A 13987-nucleotide genomic window follows, 5' to 3' on the forward strand; every position below is an offset into this window, starting at 1 on the left:
ACCTTTTGAAACAGACTAAAGTCATTTCAACTTACACTAATTTACATTCTATATTCCAATTATATGGACAGGTGACAGTGAGTCTATGAAACTCACAATTCCTACCCATCCTATAACCCCACCCTGGAGACTGTAAGATCTTCTAGGTTACCCTACTGGCAAAGCATCATTCAAAATCACCAGCAGTATTGAACACCTGGGGAACCAATGATTAATGGCTTGAACAATAAAAACCTTGATTTGAAGACAGCTCCCTGACGAGTTAATCAAATTATGGTCAGAATATACAATGATATTTGAATCACTGGCAGGTGAAGGGATCATAACAAACCCAAGTCTTTATGTGTGGATTAAGTATACTTTTTTTCGATGAGTAGATTGAACCAGCGGTTGAGGTAAGTGGATTCTGTGTCCACCCCAGCAATTAATTTAGTTTCCATTTTGCAATTGATGGAAATTTATTTAAATAGTTCAGTTCCACAGCAACCCAGCAGTGTCTCCAGAAGGTCAGACAGGCCAAGAATTACTTTAAACTGCCTCAGCTTTGATAGGGACAACTGGTTTGGGCCAGCCGCAACTCCAAACTACAAACTGTGAAACTCTTTTCGTTCCTTACAGACTGTGATTTGGCCAAATCTATCCTCCCACATTGTAGCCTCTATTTGAATGGGAGCTTCAAATTCATTACAAAAACGTGCAAATTACACTAGCCTTCATCGGTGGTGCGGGGTGGTAATGAGGTAATACCTTTTCAATAATGTTTTTCCCAACTATCAAATGATCTGCCACTTCAGAATTCTAAATGTTGTCACCTGTAGCAGGGGGTCAGGAAAATTCATAGGAAAACTGGATGATTTGTGCCTAAATGACGTTTTCTTTTTGAAAAGTTGACTCTGAACAACTACATAGGATGGTTGTTACGATATGAAGTAGATAATTAGAAACAGTGCCACAAACAGAATTTAACGTAATAAAATACTGGCCAGGGAAATGAGCGGAGTCCCTCACAGACACAATGGGCTGGAGCAGCTCCTCTGTGCAACAAAATCCTATTTGAAGGGGAACTAGCAATTTGTACCAAATGCAAACCTTTCTCAGGTTGGTTCCCATTTAAGTATTTTGGGTAAGCTGCAAGTAACAATTGCTCTTGAATTTTAAAATGGTGATTTTTGTGTAAAAATATAAGTAAAACAAGATTATCTAGAGTGAAAATGCAGACGACAGCAGCTCTTCCAACTAAGTGAAGCTGCTTATGACTGAGATATAATATTAGGACAGGAGATTTTGTCAACTTCAAAATGAGTTTTGTCAGCAGACATTTAGTATCAAGAAGCAACACAGGTAATAAGAGGTGCCCCCATGTCATGAAACTGCATACACCTACTTACTGTGATGATTGTGTAGTGGTTAGGAAAGGTTTTGGATGGGTACACTGGCGTCAAATATGGAGCATGCACACCACAGGTACCTGCCAAGAATCATAAAGAAAATCAACTTGCTTTTATTCCATCTACGATAACTCACCTTAAGTACATTAATTTGTCAACATCAACAGACTTCAGAACTGAGTTTCAGATCCAAGAAAGGTTCCATTATAGTGGAAAATAGTGAACGTAGCTCATTTAAACAAAAGCTGAGGTAGATAGAAAGCAGCAAACAAAACATCAGCTAGCTTCATGTCTGTTACAGCGAAATATTAGAAACCATTTTTAAAGACATTATAAAAGGGTAACAGAAAAACACAAGGTAATCAGACAGAGTCAATATAGTTTTGTGAAAGGCAGAAATGGGTACTGCAGATGCTGGAGATTCGAGTCCAGATTAGTGTGGTGCTGGAAAAGTACAGCAGGTCAGGCAGCATCCGAGGAGCAGGGAAATCGATGTTTCGGGCAGGAGCCCTTCATCAGGAATGAGGCTGAGAGTCTCGGGGGTAGAGAAATAAATGGGGGGGGGGGGGCTGGGGAGAAGGTAGCTGAGAGTGCAATAGGGTGGATGGAGGTGGGGATAAAGGTGATAGATCGGAGAGGAGGGTGGAGTGGATAAGTGGGAAGGAAGATTGACCGGGGGGGACAGGTCATGAGGATAGTGCTGAGCTGGAAGGTTGGATCTGCAATAAGGTGGGGGAAGGGGAAATGCGAAAACTGGTGAAGTCTATATTGATGCCATGGGGGTTCAAGGGTCCCGAGGCAAAAGATGAGGCGTTCTTCCCCCAGGCATTGGGTGTTGAGGGAGTGGCACTGGAGGAGACCCAAGACCTGCATGTCCTTGACAGAGTGGGAGGGGGAGTTGAAATGTTCGGCCACGGGGCAATGAGGTTCATTGTTGCGGGTGCCCTTGTGATGTTCTCTGATAATTTTGTGAAAGAGTAATCATGTTAATCAATTTATTAGAGTTCCTTGAGGGAGTAACATCTCATAGATCATAGAATGCCTACAATGAGAAAACAGGCCATTTGGCCCAACAAGTCCACACCGACCCTCCGATGGGTAACCACCCAGACCCAGTCCTCTACCCTATTACTGTACATTTCCCCCTGCACAAAACCTACACATCCCTGAATACTATGGGCAATTTAGCATGGACAATTCACCTAACCTGCACATCTTTGGACTGTGGAAGGAAACCCACTCAGGCACGGGGAGAATATGCAAAGTCGCCAGAGACAGTCACCTGAGGCTGGAATCGAACCCGGGCCCCTGAGGCTGTGAGGCAGCAATGCTAACCACTGAGCCAGTGAGCTGCCCTGTATCTACTAGATAAAAGGGGAACTAGTGGATGTATGGTACTTGTATTTCAAGAAGGTATCAGAAAAGGTGGCTCTTTAAACATGTATGGTGGAAAATAAAAGCTCATGGGGTAGTGGATAATATATTAGCAGATTATATATCTGCTAATAATATATTAGAAGATTGGCTAGCTAACAGGAAAGGAGAGTTAGCAAACATGGGTCATTTTCTGATCAGCACGATACAATCAGTAGTGTGCCACAGGAATTAGTGTTGGAACTCAAATGTTTACAATTTAAATGATTAAGTTGAATGAAGAGAGTGGAAGTATGATAACTAAATTTGCTGACTGTTAAATTATCCATTTTGGCAGACTACTAAATAACTATAATTATTTAAGTGGTCATTGAAGCATCCTAGTGTATAAAATGTAAATGCTATTATGGAGGTACAATATGTAATAAGGAAAGCTAAAAGGATGCAATAGCACATCGCTGTTATACAGGGCTTTGGGTGAAAGCACTGTGTACAGTATTGATCTCCTTATTTAAAGGAAACTCATAAATATATTGGAAGCAGTTCCGATATAATATACTGACTAATACTTGGGAGTAGATAGCTTGTTCTGCGTGGAGAGGTTGGACAAGTTGGATTGGTATCTACTGGAATTTAGAAGAGGTAGCAGCAGTTGGATTGGGAATATAAGACTGCAGGGTCTTCACAGGATGCACGTGGACAGGATATTTCCTCTATGGGAGAACTTTGAACTCGGGTTCCTTTTAAAAAATTACAGGCCACCCATGTAAGGCAGAGATTAGGAGAATTTGTGTTGTCAGAGAGGGTGATAAGTCTTTGGAATACTTTTTCTCAAAATTTAATGGAAACAGAGTCTTTGAACATTTTTAAGGCAGAGATAGATTCTTCACCAACAGCCAGTTATCAATTTGTACCTGTTCCCTTCACACCCATCTCAGTTCTACTGGCAAAAATCAAAGTGTTGGAAATGGGGAGGGATGAGACTTCTAGACCTGGGTTCAGTCCACCATTTTAAAGTTTCACTGAGTCTCCATGGCTCTGTGAAAATGTGACCAAACCATCAGATTCCATCAGGTGTTGTAACATGCCCATATCTTTATTTCAGTGATGATGTTGTGTTCTATAATTCATTGCTGAACAGGATTCTCCTGTTCCTTGGATGCTGCCTGACCTGCTGCGCTTTTCCAGCAACATATTTTCAGCTCTGATCTTCAGCATCTGCAGTCCTCACTTTTTCCTTCTATAATTCATTGCCGCCTCAAGTCAATCACAATCATGGCATGATGTGGAGGAGCCAGTCTTGGATTGGGATGTACAAAGTTAAAAATCACAACACCAGGTTATAGTCTGATAGGTTTGGAAGCACTAGCTTTCGGAGCACTGCTCCTTCATTCACAAGCTACCCGATGTAGGAGCAGCGCTCTGAAAGCTAGTGCTTCCAAATAAACCTGTTGGAAAATAACCTGGTGTTGTGTGATTTTTAATAAAAATGACAGTTTTCTGATCAATGTTTTGCTCTCTAAACACAGTAAATGACACCTTGAAAAATAAAAATAAAATAAACTGAGAAAGGTTCAGATTTAAAATGGAAGCCACTTAAATTTAATATTATAAAATTTAAAGCATTTTTGTTAGACAGTTTACTTCAAATACTCAATGGTAAATCTGTATAAATAAATATATTTTGTGTGTTCTGAGAATTGCCAACAAGTAACAAACTCAGGGAGCTAAATTGAATAGTCTCATAGGTGGGCAAGGGGATCAGAAGACATGATTAATTCACCAGGTAAAAACTAGGTAAAAACTCTGCCCTGAAGTTCTTCAACCATGTCCTGAAACAGACTCGCTACTTTGCTCCTCGGATGCTGCCTGACCTGCTGTGCTTTTCCAGCACCATTCTAATCTAGACTATGATGAATTCACCACACCAGTTACTTAAAATGCATGCATATTTAAAATGCTACCATATTACATGCTACCATTGCCTGCTTACCACATTATTCATTGGCTGCAGAGCTCAGCATGGAGCACATAATCGCAATATCCTAGTGCTTTTTAAAACTAGCACAGCTTAAAATTGGTCCACATCTTTGAAAGAAAAAATGCAGTGTGGCTGGAGCTGGGAATCAAGCAGAAGTGAACCTGGCTTGGAAACAGATGGAAAATAGCAAAAGCGTTGAGAGACTGGGCTCCAATGATTTTCAATGCTGTGTTGAACATCTTGATTAAGGTAGAAAGAAGAAGGTCCCAATGACAATCAGGGGTTCCTATTGAAACAGGGCCAAGAACAAGCAGAAAACCTAAATTGTGCAATCCAGGTCAGTAAATACATCTGAGGTATCACATCCCATAAGGTGCACCATTAACCTCAAACTGCTCAATACCCAATACTCCCCATCTCTCTGAGTCACAGAGATGTACAGCACGGAAACAGGCCCTTTGGTCCGACTCATTCATGCCAACCAGATATCTAACCTAATGTAGTCCCATTTGCCAACACTTGGCCCATATCCCTCTCAGGCGAAAGTGAGGACTGCAGATGCTGGAGATCAGAGTCTAGATCAGAGTGCTGGAAAAGCAAATCATTCCTGATGAATGGCTTTTCCTGAAACGCCGACTGTCCTGCTCCTCGGAAGCTGCCTGACCTGCTATGCTTTTCCAGCATTACTCTAATCTAGACCATATCCCTCCAAACCCTTGCTATTCATATACCCATCCAGATGCCTTTTAAATGCTGTAATTATACCAGCCTCCACCACTTCCTCTGCCAGCTCATTCCATATATGCACAACCACTGCATGAAAAAGTTGCCCCTTAGGTCCCTTTTATATCTTTCCCTTCTCGCCCTAAACCTATGCCCTCTAGTTTTGGACTTCCCCACCCCAAGGAAAAGACCTTGTCTGTCTATTCTATTCATGCCCCTCATGATTTTATAAACCTCTATAAGGTCACCCCCTCAGCCTCCAACGCTCCAGGGAAAACAGCCTCTCCCTTTAGCTCATATCCTTCAACCCTGGCAACATCCTTGTAAATCTTTTCTGAACCCTTTCAGGTTTTACAACATCCTTCCAATAACAAAGAAACCAGAATTGCATGCAAAATTCTAAAAGTGGCCAAACCAATGTCCTGTATAGCTGCAACATGACCTCCCAACTCCTATACTCAATGCCCTGACCAATAAAGGAAACCTTACTAAAAGCCTTCTTCACTATCCTATCTACCTGCGATTCTACTTTCAAGGAACTATGAACTTGCACTCAGCAATGAACAATTTCTATCAGTCAGGACTCAGGCTCAGCATTCATCTATTCCACCTTACATTCACACACTTAACACTGCTAGAAGCCTCAAATCAAGATTACACAGCTCATGCACACTGCCAGCAATTCAACCATAATAAGCCACAATAGCAGTGCCCTCAGTTATAGATGTTCTAAGCTCTTAAATCTCTATTTTGCTCCTGTAAAGTACACCATATAAACTACTCCTTTGGACAAACATTTGATCATCCAGCCAATACTTCCTTATATGGTCCAAAATTCTATTTCATTTTAGAGTCAGAGAGTCAGTATAGCACAGAAACAGGTCCTTCGGTCCATGTTGGCCATACTGACCAGATTCCCTAAACTGAACTATTCCCATTTCCTACATTTTGCCCATATCCCTCTAAACCTTTCTTACCTAAGTACCTGTTCAGATGTCTTTTAAATATTTTAATTGTATCCACCTCTACACTTATTCTGGTAGCTTATTCCATATGCACACCACTTCCTGTGCGAAAAAGTTGCCCCTCAGATCCCTTGTAAATCTTTCCCCTCTCACCTTAAATCTAAGCCCTCTATTTTTGGACTTTCCTACCCGGAGGAAATAATGTTGGCTATTCACCTTATCTAAACCCCTCACGATTTTATAAACCTCAATAAGGTTGCCCCCCCTGCCTATGCTTCAGGGGAGAAAGTCCCAGCCTATTCAGCCTCTCCTTATAACTCAAACCTTCCAGTCGGGATAATATCCTTGTAAATAGTCTTTCCAGTTTTTCTAGTTTTGATGATCTGACACACAGTTACTGCAATGTGCACCATCTACAAAATGCACTGCAGCAGTTCATTGAAGGTCCTTTGACAGCATGTCCCGAACCCATGGAGCTGTCATGGAGAAATTTTAAAAGCATGCTATCCGACGGAGTTAACTGAAGATCAACAAGCGCAAAGGTGATAAGTAAACACTGGTAGGAGAAAAGCAAGAATTGCATTCGAATAGCTAACTCAAGAGGTAACAAAGGCATGATTGAGGATTTCAATAGCAGATGAGCTGAGAAGTGGACAAAGATACAGATATAGAAATGGATATTGAGTGATGGTGGACTTATTTGGTTAGAAGCCAAAACACAACTAGTTTGTGCAGAAGTCTTAAGTCATTCAAAGTCCTTCAGCAGTTGCTACACAACTCTCCGTAGACTTTTGGAATTCAAAAGAACCCACAAACCAGCAGTCAAAGAAAAATAAATAAAAAAAAAACTAACTTGCAAGCAGTTGACAACACTTCAAATTGCATTGGTGTCAGTTACTTCTTGCCTCTTAAGATGTGTTCACAGTGCGTGCTTGAGAGAGCTCACAACTGGTGCATAGGCTACACATTTAGGTGCATTAACTCAAAGTTAGAGCATATGGGATTCAGGGAGAGCTTGACAATTGGATACAAAATTGGCTTGATGGTAGGAGACAGAAGACGGTATGGAGGGTTGATTTTCGGACTGGAAGCCTGCGACCAGTGATGTTCCAAAGGGATTGGTACTGGGTCCACTTTTGTTTGCTATTTACATAAATGATTTGGATGAGAATATAGGAGGCAAGGTTATTAAGTTTGCAGATGATACCAAAATTGGTGATATAATGGACAATGAAGAAGGTTATCTAAGATTACAAAGAGATCTTGATCAATTAGGTCAATGCGCTGAGGAGTGGCAGATGGAGTTTAATTTGGAGTAAATGCGAGGTATTACACTTTGTAATATGGGCAGAACTTATACAATTAATGGTAGTGTTGTAGAACAGGGTTCAGGTACACAATTCATTGACGTTTGTGTCACAAGTAGACAGGCTGGTTATGAAGGATTTTAGCACGCTTGCCTTCATTGTTCAGACCTTTGAGTACAGGAATTGGGACATCATGTTGAGGTTATACAGAATGTTGGTGAGGCCTCTTCTGGAGTACTGAGTGCAGTTCTGATCATCCTACTGTCGGAAGGATAGTATTAAACTGAAACATTCAAAAAGGTTGAGTTATAAAAATAGGCTTGATAGGCTGAGACTTTTTCTGTGTGGAACATAGAAGATTGAAGGGTGACCTTATAGAGGTTTATAAAATCATTTGGGATATAGATAAGGTGAATAGCAAGGGTCTTTTTCCTAGGGCGTGGAAGTTTAAAACTAAAAGGCATAATTTTAAGGTGAGAGGACAAAGGTTTGAAAAGGACGAGGGGCAACATTTTTATACGGAGAGTGGTTCGTGTGTGGAATAAACTGCCAGAGAAAGTGGTAGATGCAGGTACAGTTACAACATTTAAAAGAAATTTGAATAAGTACATGAATAGGAATGATTTGGAGGGATATGGGCCAAATGCAGGGAAGTGGGACTACTTTAGTTTGGGAAATTGGTGGGTGTGGAATAGTTAGACTGAGGTGTCTGCTTCCATGCTGTATGACTCCCAGGCTCTATAAATGCCCATGCTGGATCAAATCAGCACCATAACCAGATTGATATCATGATCCTGCTTACTTCATATATACTTCCAACGTTGTTAGATGTATCATTTTAATGTAATCAGGCACAAAACACCACAGAATTGAATGAGCATACAAAAAATGCAGTGTTCGTCCCCAAAGAGCACATGTAGCGCTGAACCCAATTCATTGCCCAGTGTTTTACAAGTTTCTACAAAGTCAACAAAACATCAGTGTTAAAATGTGGAAAATTCATTCAGCCAAGCTTGTAGAACCATGGTGAAGCAGCATCAACATTTCCTCAACTTGGAAAAACAACAAAAAGCATGAAGCATAAACTCAAAGAAGTTTGATGTTTAAACTCTTAACACAAATAGATGTAAAATCAGAGACAAGTTACAGCACAAGCAGAGATCATTTCTTACATTTTTATCCATGCCAAATCTCAGCAACAGCTTCTTCACGAGTGCTACTCCTGTACCCTTTCCATGTGGTTCTGAAAATTATTTCTCTTCAGAAGCTCAGCCAATTCCCTTGTGAAAACCACAATTGAATCTGCCTCCACTTCAATTTCAGGCAGATGTATTCTAAGTCATAACTGCTCACTGTATAAAAACATATTCCTTGTGTACTTTCTGGTTTTTCTGCCATTCACCTTAAATTGATGTCCTGTGTCTCTGATACTTCCACCAATGAAAACCATTTTTCTCTATCCATTCTGCATAAACCCTTCACAACTGTGAACACCTCCATGAAATGTTCTCTTAGTCGCTTTTCTCAAGAGAGAACAACCCCGTTGTCATTAATCCATCAATCCGTCTAAAAGTGAAGTTTCTCATCCACGGAAGTAAACTTGTACATAATTTCTGCTTCCTCATTCATGTTTTCACATCCTTCCTACCGTGTTGTGCTCAGAATTGTACACAATACTCTAGCTGGGACTGAGCAATAATTGCTTTGAATTCTGTAATTGTAATTCTGCATGTATTAATAAATTTATTTTCAAGATATTCAAACAACATTGTAAATGAGGAAATAAGAGTTTAGGTTTAAAGCACTGTATGCTTTGTGTTGTGTTGTAATATTTTATTTTTGTGAAACATTATTTTAGTTATTTTAGTTCATTTCCCACCCATTTTCTTGTTATTATTTGGCTCTATCAAAAAGTCCTTCTGGTTAAATGGAGGGAGTGAATATTTCTGGATGAAGTGCCAATCAAGTGAGCTACTTTGTCCTGAATGGTGTCAAGCTCCTCGAGTGTGGCACTTATCCAGGCAAGTAGGGAGTCTACTCCTGATTTGTGCTCTGTAGATAGTGGATAGGCTTTGAGAACTCTAGCCTCTCAATTGCTGCTGTAGTCACAGTGATTGAACTGCATGAGCCGAACAGTTTCTGGTCAATGATAACCCTGCAAGATACTGAGAATGGGGGAATTTTAAAGCTCAAATGTTAAAAGGCAACATCATCATTGGACTTTAAAGACATAATTTGATGTAGGTTGCCAAGTAATTCTATGATCAGATGCATGGTCAGAAGAATAGCTGATATTTGGAAGGTCCATTGAAAATGTTGCAAGATGAAAGACACAGAGTACAAATTGAGGTTGATTGCTGGGACGGTTGAAGGGGTTTAAGCAATAACAGTCAGAACACATCAACATAAGAGAATAGAATGAATTTGTTCTTCTCCCTTTTGATGTTACTTACGCAGTTTGTTTATAACAGGCACAGAACTCCACCACTTCTGCAAATAATCAAACCTGAATCCGTCTAATGAAAACAAGATCAAAGGAGGCTGTGAAAACCTGTAAAAAAAAGTCAGCAAGTTTGAAAGATATTAAGGGTCAAATTGTTGCCATTCTGTTCTCAGAAAAAAAATTGAATTAGTTTTTTTTCTGTTCTCGTTTGTGTATGAAATAACAAAACAGTACTATTCCATATATCAGTCAGCAATTTCTCATTTAAAAATATTCCACACAAGCTTCAATACGCAGCATTCAAATTGCCTTGCTGTTATTTCACTTTACCATCATCATATGCTGAGACATACCTACAAATTTCCCCACACTGAGCCTGAGAAAGTCGAGTCTGAGGTAATACAGCAGCAGGCAATCTTGGGAGACGGTTATGAGCCTTGACAGATTCAAAGCAGCCCAGATTTTTATTTATGCTGGGCCCAGGTTGCATTGTTCGATAGTAGTCTCTAATGGTCTATTTAAAAGACTACTTCTTAAACACTCATTGCCTTCTGCAGTATAGACTGGTGGAGTATGCACTATGCCACTTTGTGAACCACACAAAAGTTATCTCCTGTCTCCATACTGGTTGTCTAGAAATGCTGTGGTACTATTTGTTAATTTTACAATGAGGCTCATGTTCAGTTTCCCCAGCACCTTCGCCTTAGTGATGGTCACTACACTCACCTCTACCCCGTACTCTTGAAGTTTTGATAAACTACTTGTGACTTTCACTGTGAAAACTGATGTTAAAGCACCTATGCAGTCCCTCTGCCATTTCTGTGTTCTCCATTACTACTTCTCCAGCCTCATTTTCCAGCGGTCCAATGGTCACTCTTGACTATTTCTTACCTTTCTTATAAAATCAAGAAAAACTCTTGCTGTCTTCTTTTATATTATTAGCTAGGTTACCTTCATATTTCATCTTCTCCCCCCAAATTGCTTTTTAGTTACTCTCTGCTAGTTTTTAAAGATTTCCCAGTCCGCTGGCTTCCCACCAATCTTTACCACATTGTAAGCTTTTGCTTTTGAAACTTTATTGCTGGAACAGCACAGCAGGTCAGGCAGCATCCAGGGAACAGGAGATTCGACGTTTCGGGCACAGGCCCTTCTTCAGGAATGAAGAAGGGCCTGTGCCCGAAACGTCGAATCTCCTGTTCCCTGGATGCTGCCTGACCTGCTGTGCTGTTCCAGCAATAAAGTTTCAACTTTGATCTCCAGCATCTGCAGACCTCACTTTCTCCTCGAAGCTTTTGCTTTTCTACTGTCCTGGACTTCCTTTGTCAGTCATGTTTCCCTTGCCTTCCCCTTAGTTTGCTTCCTTTTCCTTGGGATGAATTTCTGCTGTACACCTCAAATTATGGCATAAACTCCTGCCATTGCTACTCCACCATCTTCCCTTTTAGGCCTCCTCTGCAATCGACTCGAGACAGCTCCTCCCTTATGTCTTTGTAGTTACTTTTACTCAATGGTAATATCATCACATCTAATTCCAGCTTCTCTCTCTCTCAAACTTCAGGATGAATTCTATCATATTATGGTCATTACCCCCGAGGGGCTCTTTCCCTTAAGCTCCCTAATCAAATCTGCATCATTATACATCACCGATTCCAGAACTGCCTGTTCCTTATTGGGCTGTACTACAGATTGCTCCAAAGAATCCATTTTGTAGACATTCCACAAATTTTTTTCTTGAGATCTGCTTACCAACCTGACTTTCCCAGTCCATCTGCGCATCGAAATCCCCTATGATTACTGTAATAGTGCCTTACATCTATGCCTTTCTTTCCACATCCTGATTACTGCTAGGAGGCCTATAAATAAGGATGCTTTTTACCTATGCAGTTCCTCATACTGGTTCTGCACCTTCTGACTCAATATCACTTCTTGCTATCAATTTAATTTCATTTCTTACAAATAAGGCAATCACACCATGCCTGCACATCTGCATATTCTTGGATATTTCGTTCCCAGCTGTGATCCCCTTGCAGTCAAATCTGTGATACTCACGATATTGTATCTACCAACTTCAATCTGTATTACAAGCTCATTTACATTGTTTTGTATACTAAGTGCACTTATGTACAACACTGTCAGTCCTGCATTGACTGCCTCCCTTCTCAAAGTATGTCCTCATCTGCTGTGCATGAAGTTAGATTCCCCAGCTTTCCATATGGAGAAAGTGAGGTCTGCAGATGCTGGAGATCAAAGTTGAAACTTTATTGCTGGAACAGCACAGCAGGTCAGGCAGCATCCAGGGAACAGGAAATTCGACGTTTCGGGCACAGGCCCTTCCTGAAGAATGGCCTGTGCCCGAAACGTCGAATCTCCTGTTCCCTGGATGCTGCCTGACCTGCTGTGCTGTTCCAGCAATAAAGTTCCAGCTTTCCATATGCCTACTCCTATTACTTGTTCTGGAAACTTTGATAACCTCTGCTGAACCTTCCCACCTTTAATGTTTGCTATAATTTTCTATGCAACTGAACAGCTCCCCCTAGCCTCTTTCCAATTTAGTTTAAAGCCCAATCCACAGCCCTACTTATGCGATTTGCAAGGACTCTGGTTCCAGCATGATTCAGGTGGAGCTAGTCCGATCAGAACAGTTCCCTCCTTCGCTAGTACTGGTGCCAATGTCCTAGGAATTTGACCTCATTTCTCCCAATGTTTGAGCCCAGCATTTGTATCTAATCTTGTTGATCGTGTGCCAATTTGCCAATTACCACAGAAGCATTTTTGGACATCCCTTCAGGGCATGGTTGTGAAGGCAGTAATATAACATTGTTAAGAACATTGACAACATTCAGATCGAATAAAATTACGTCATCTCATCTGAAGGAATGATATGTGTTGGAATTTGTAACTCAATTGTGTTAAAGCTAAAGGCTTTGTGGATCTTACTGAGAAAAAAATAAGAGAACAGTTATAGAAATGGATTGGATTGGATTGGATGAACTAAACACAGAGAATGTTACAGGAGTGCTTGCCTCCAAGCAGAGATAGACTCTACCACGGACCAGATTTCAATGCAACAAGAGGGCTGCAGAGGAGGAGGAAGATGATGAGCAAAAAGAATAACCAACAAGACATTTAGCTCAAAAACACTTTGTGCTGCCTTAGAAATCCTTGAAGAAGCAATGATCATCTTTGATGAAAATCACCTTGACAGGAAGTGTAATCCTTGCATGAATGGAATCATTAACATTACAGGAGAAAGTGAGGACTGCAGATGCTGGAGATCTGAGCTGAAAATGTGTTGCTGGAAAAGCGCAGCAGGTCAGGCAGCATCCAGGGAACAGGAGAATCGACGTTTCGAGCATGAGCCCTTCTTCAGGCTCATGCCCGAAACATCGATTCTCCTGCTCCTTGGATGCTGCCTGACCTGCTGCGCTTTTCCAGCAACACATTTTCAGCTCATTAACATTACAGTCAATTCGTACAGGGAGCTTTGCAGAGTACAGGAAAAAAAATCAAAAAATGCAGCTATAATTGGAAAACATCTTTAAAAGCTCTACTCTAAAAAGTCTCACTAATTGTCTTCAACATATCCCTTATAAAAGTCTCACAAGACGTTTTCCAATACTTACAATAGCACACATCCACTTCCCTACATGAGACAAGGCTTCACACTTTGTTTTCCTGACTTTCTAATTTGCTCGGTGAAAAGTGGGCGAGCAGAGGCTGATAGCTAAGTTCGGTACCTATAGGGAGGGCCTCAACCGGGACCTTGGGTTCATGTCAACTACAGGTGACCACCATTGCACTATACA

General features: G+C 40.8%; 1 protein-coding gene across 1 annotated transcript in view; it reads right to left on the minus strand.

Annotated features, from left to right (window-relative positions):
• LOC122544234 (ectonucleotide pyrophosphatase/phosphodiesterase family member 3-like) overlaps positions 1–13987 on the minus strand; it is a 148676-nt gene that overhangs the window by 90981 nt on the left and 43708 nt on the right. The window contains exons 4-5 of the mRNA XM_043683314.2: positions 10192–10289; positions 1389–1468 (exon numbers count right to left, since the gene is read on the minus strand). Of these exons, the coding sequence (XP_043539249.2) occupies positions 1389–1468; positions 10192–10289 (178 nt within the window). The remainder of the gene's footprint in view (positions 1–1388; positions 1469–10191; positions 10290–13987) is intronic.

The sequence above is a fragment of the Chiloscyllium plagiosum genome, unplaced genomic scaffold (genome assembly GCF_037043375.1).
Source record: "Chiloscyllium plagiosum isolate Xiang-an unplaced genomic scaffold, Cpla_swu_hap1 HiC_scaffold_3, whole genome shotgun sequence".
In the NCBI taxonomy this organism is placed as follows: Eukaryota; Metazoa; Chordata; class Chondrichthyes; order Orectolobiformes; family Hemiscylliidae; genus Chiloscyllium; species Chiloscyllium plagiosum.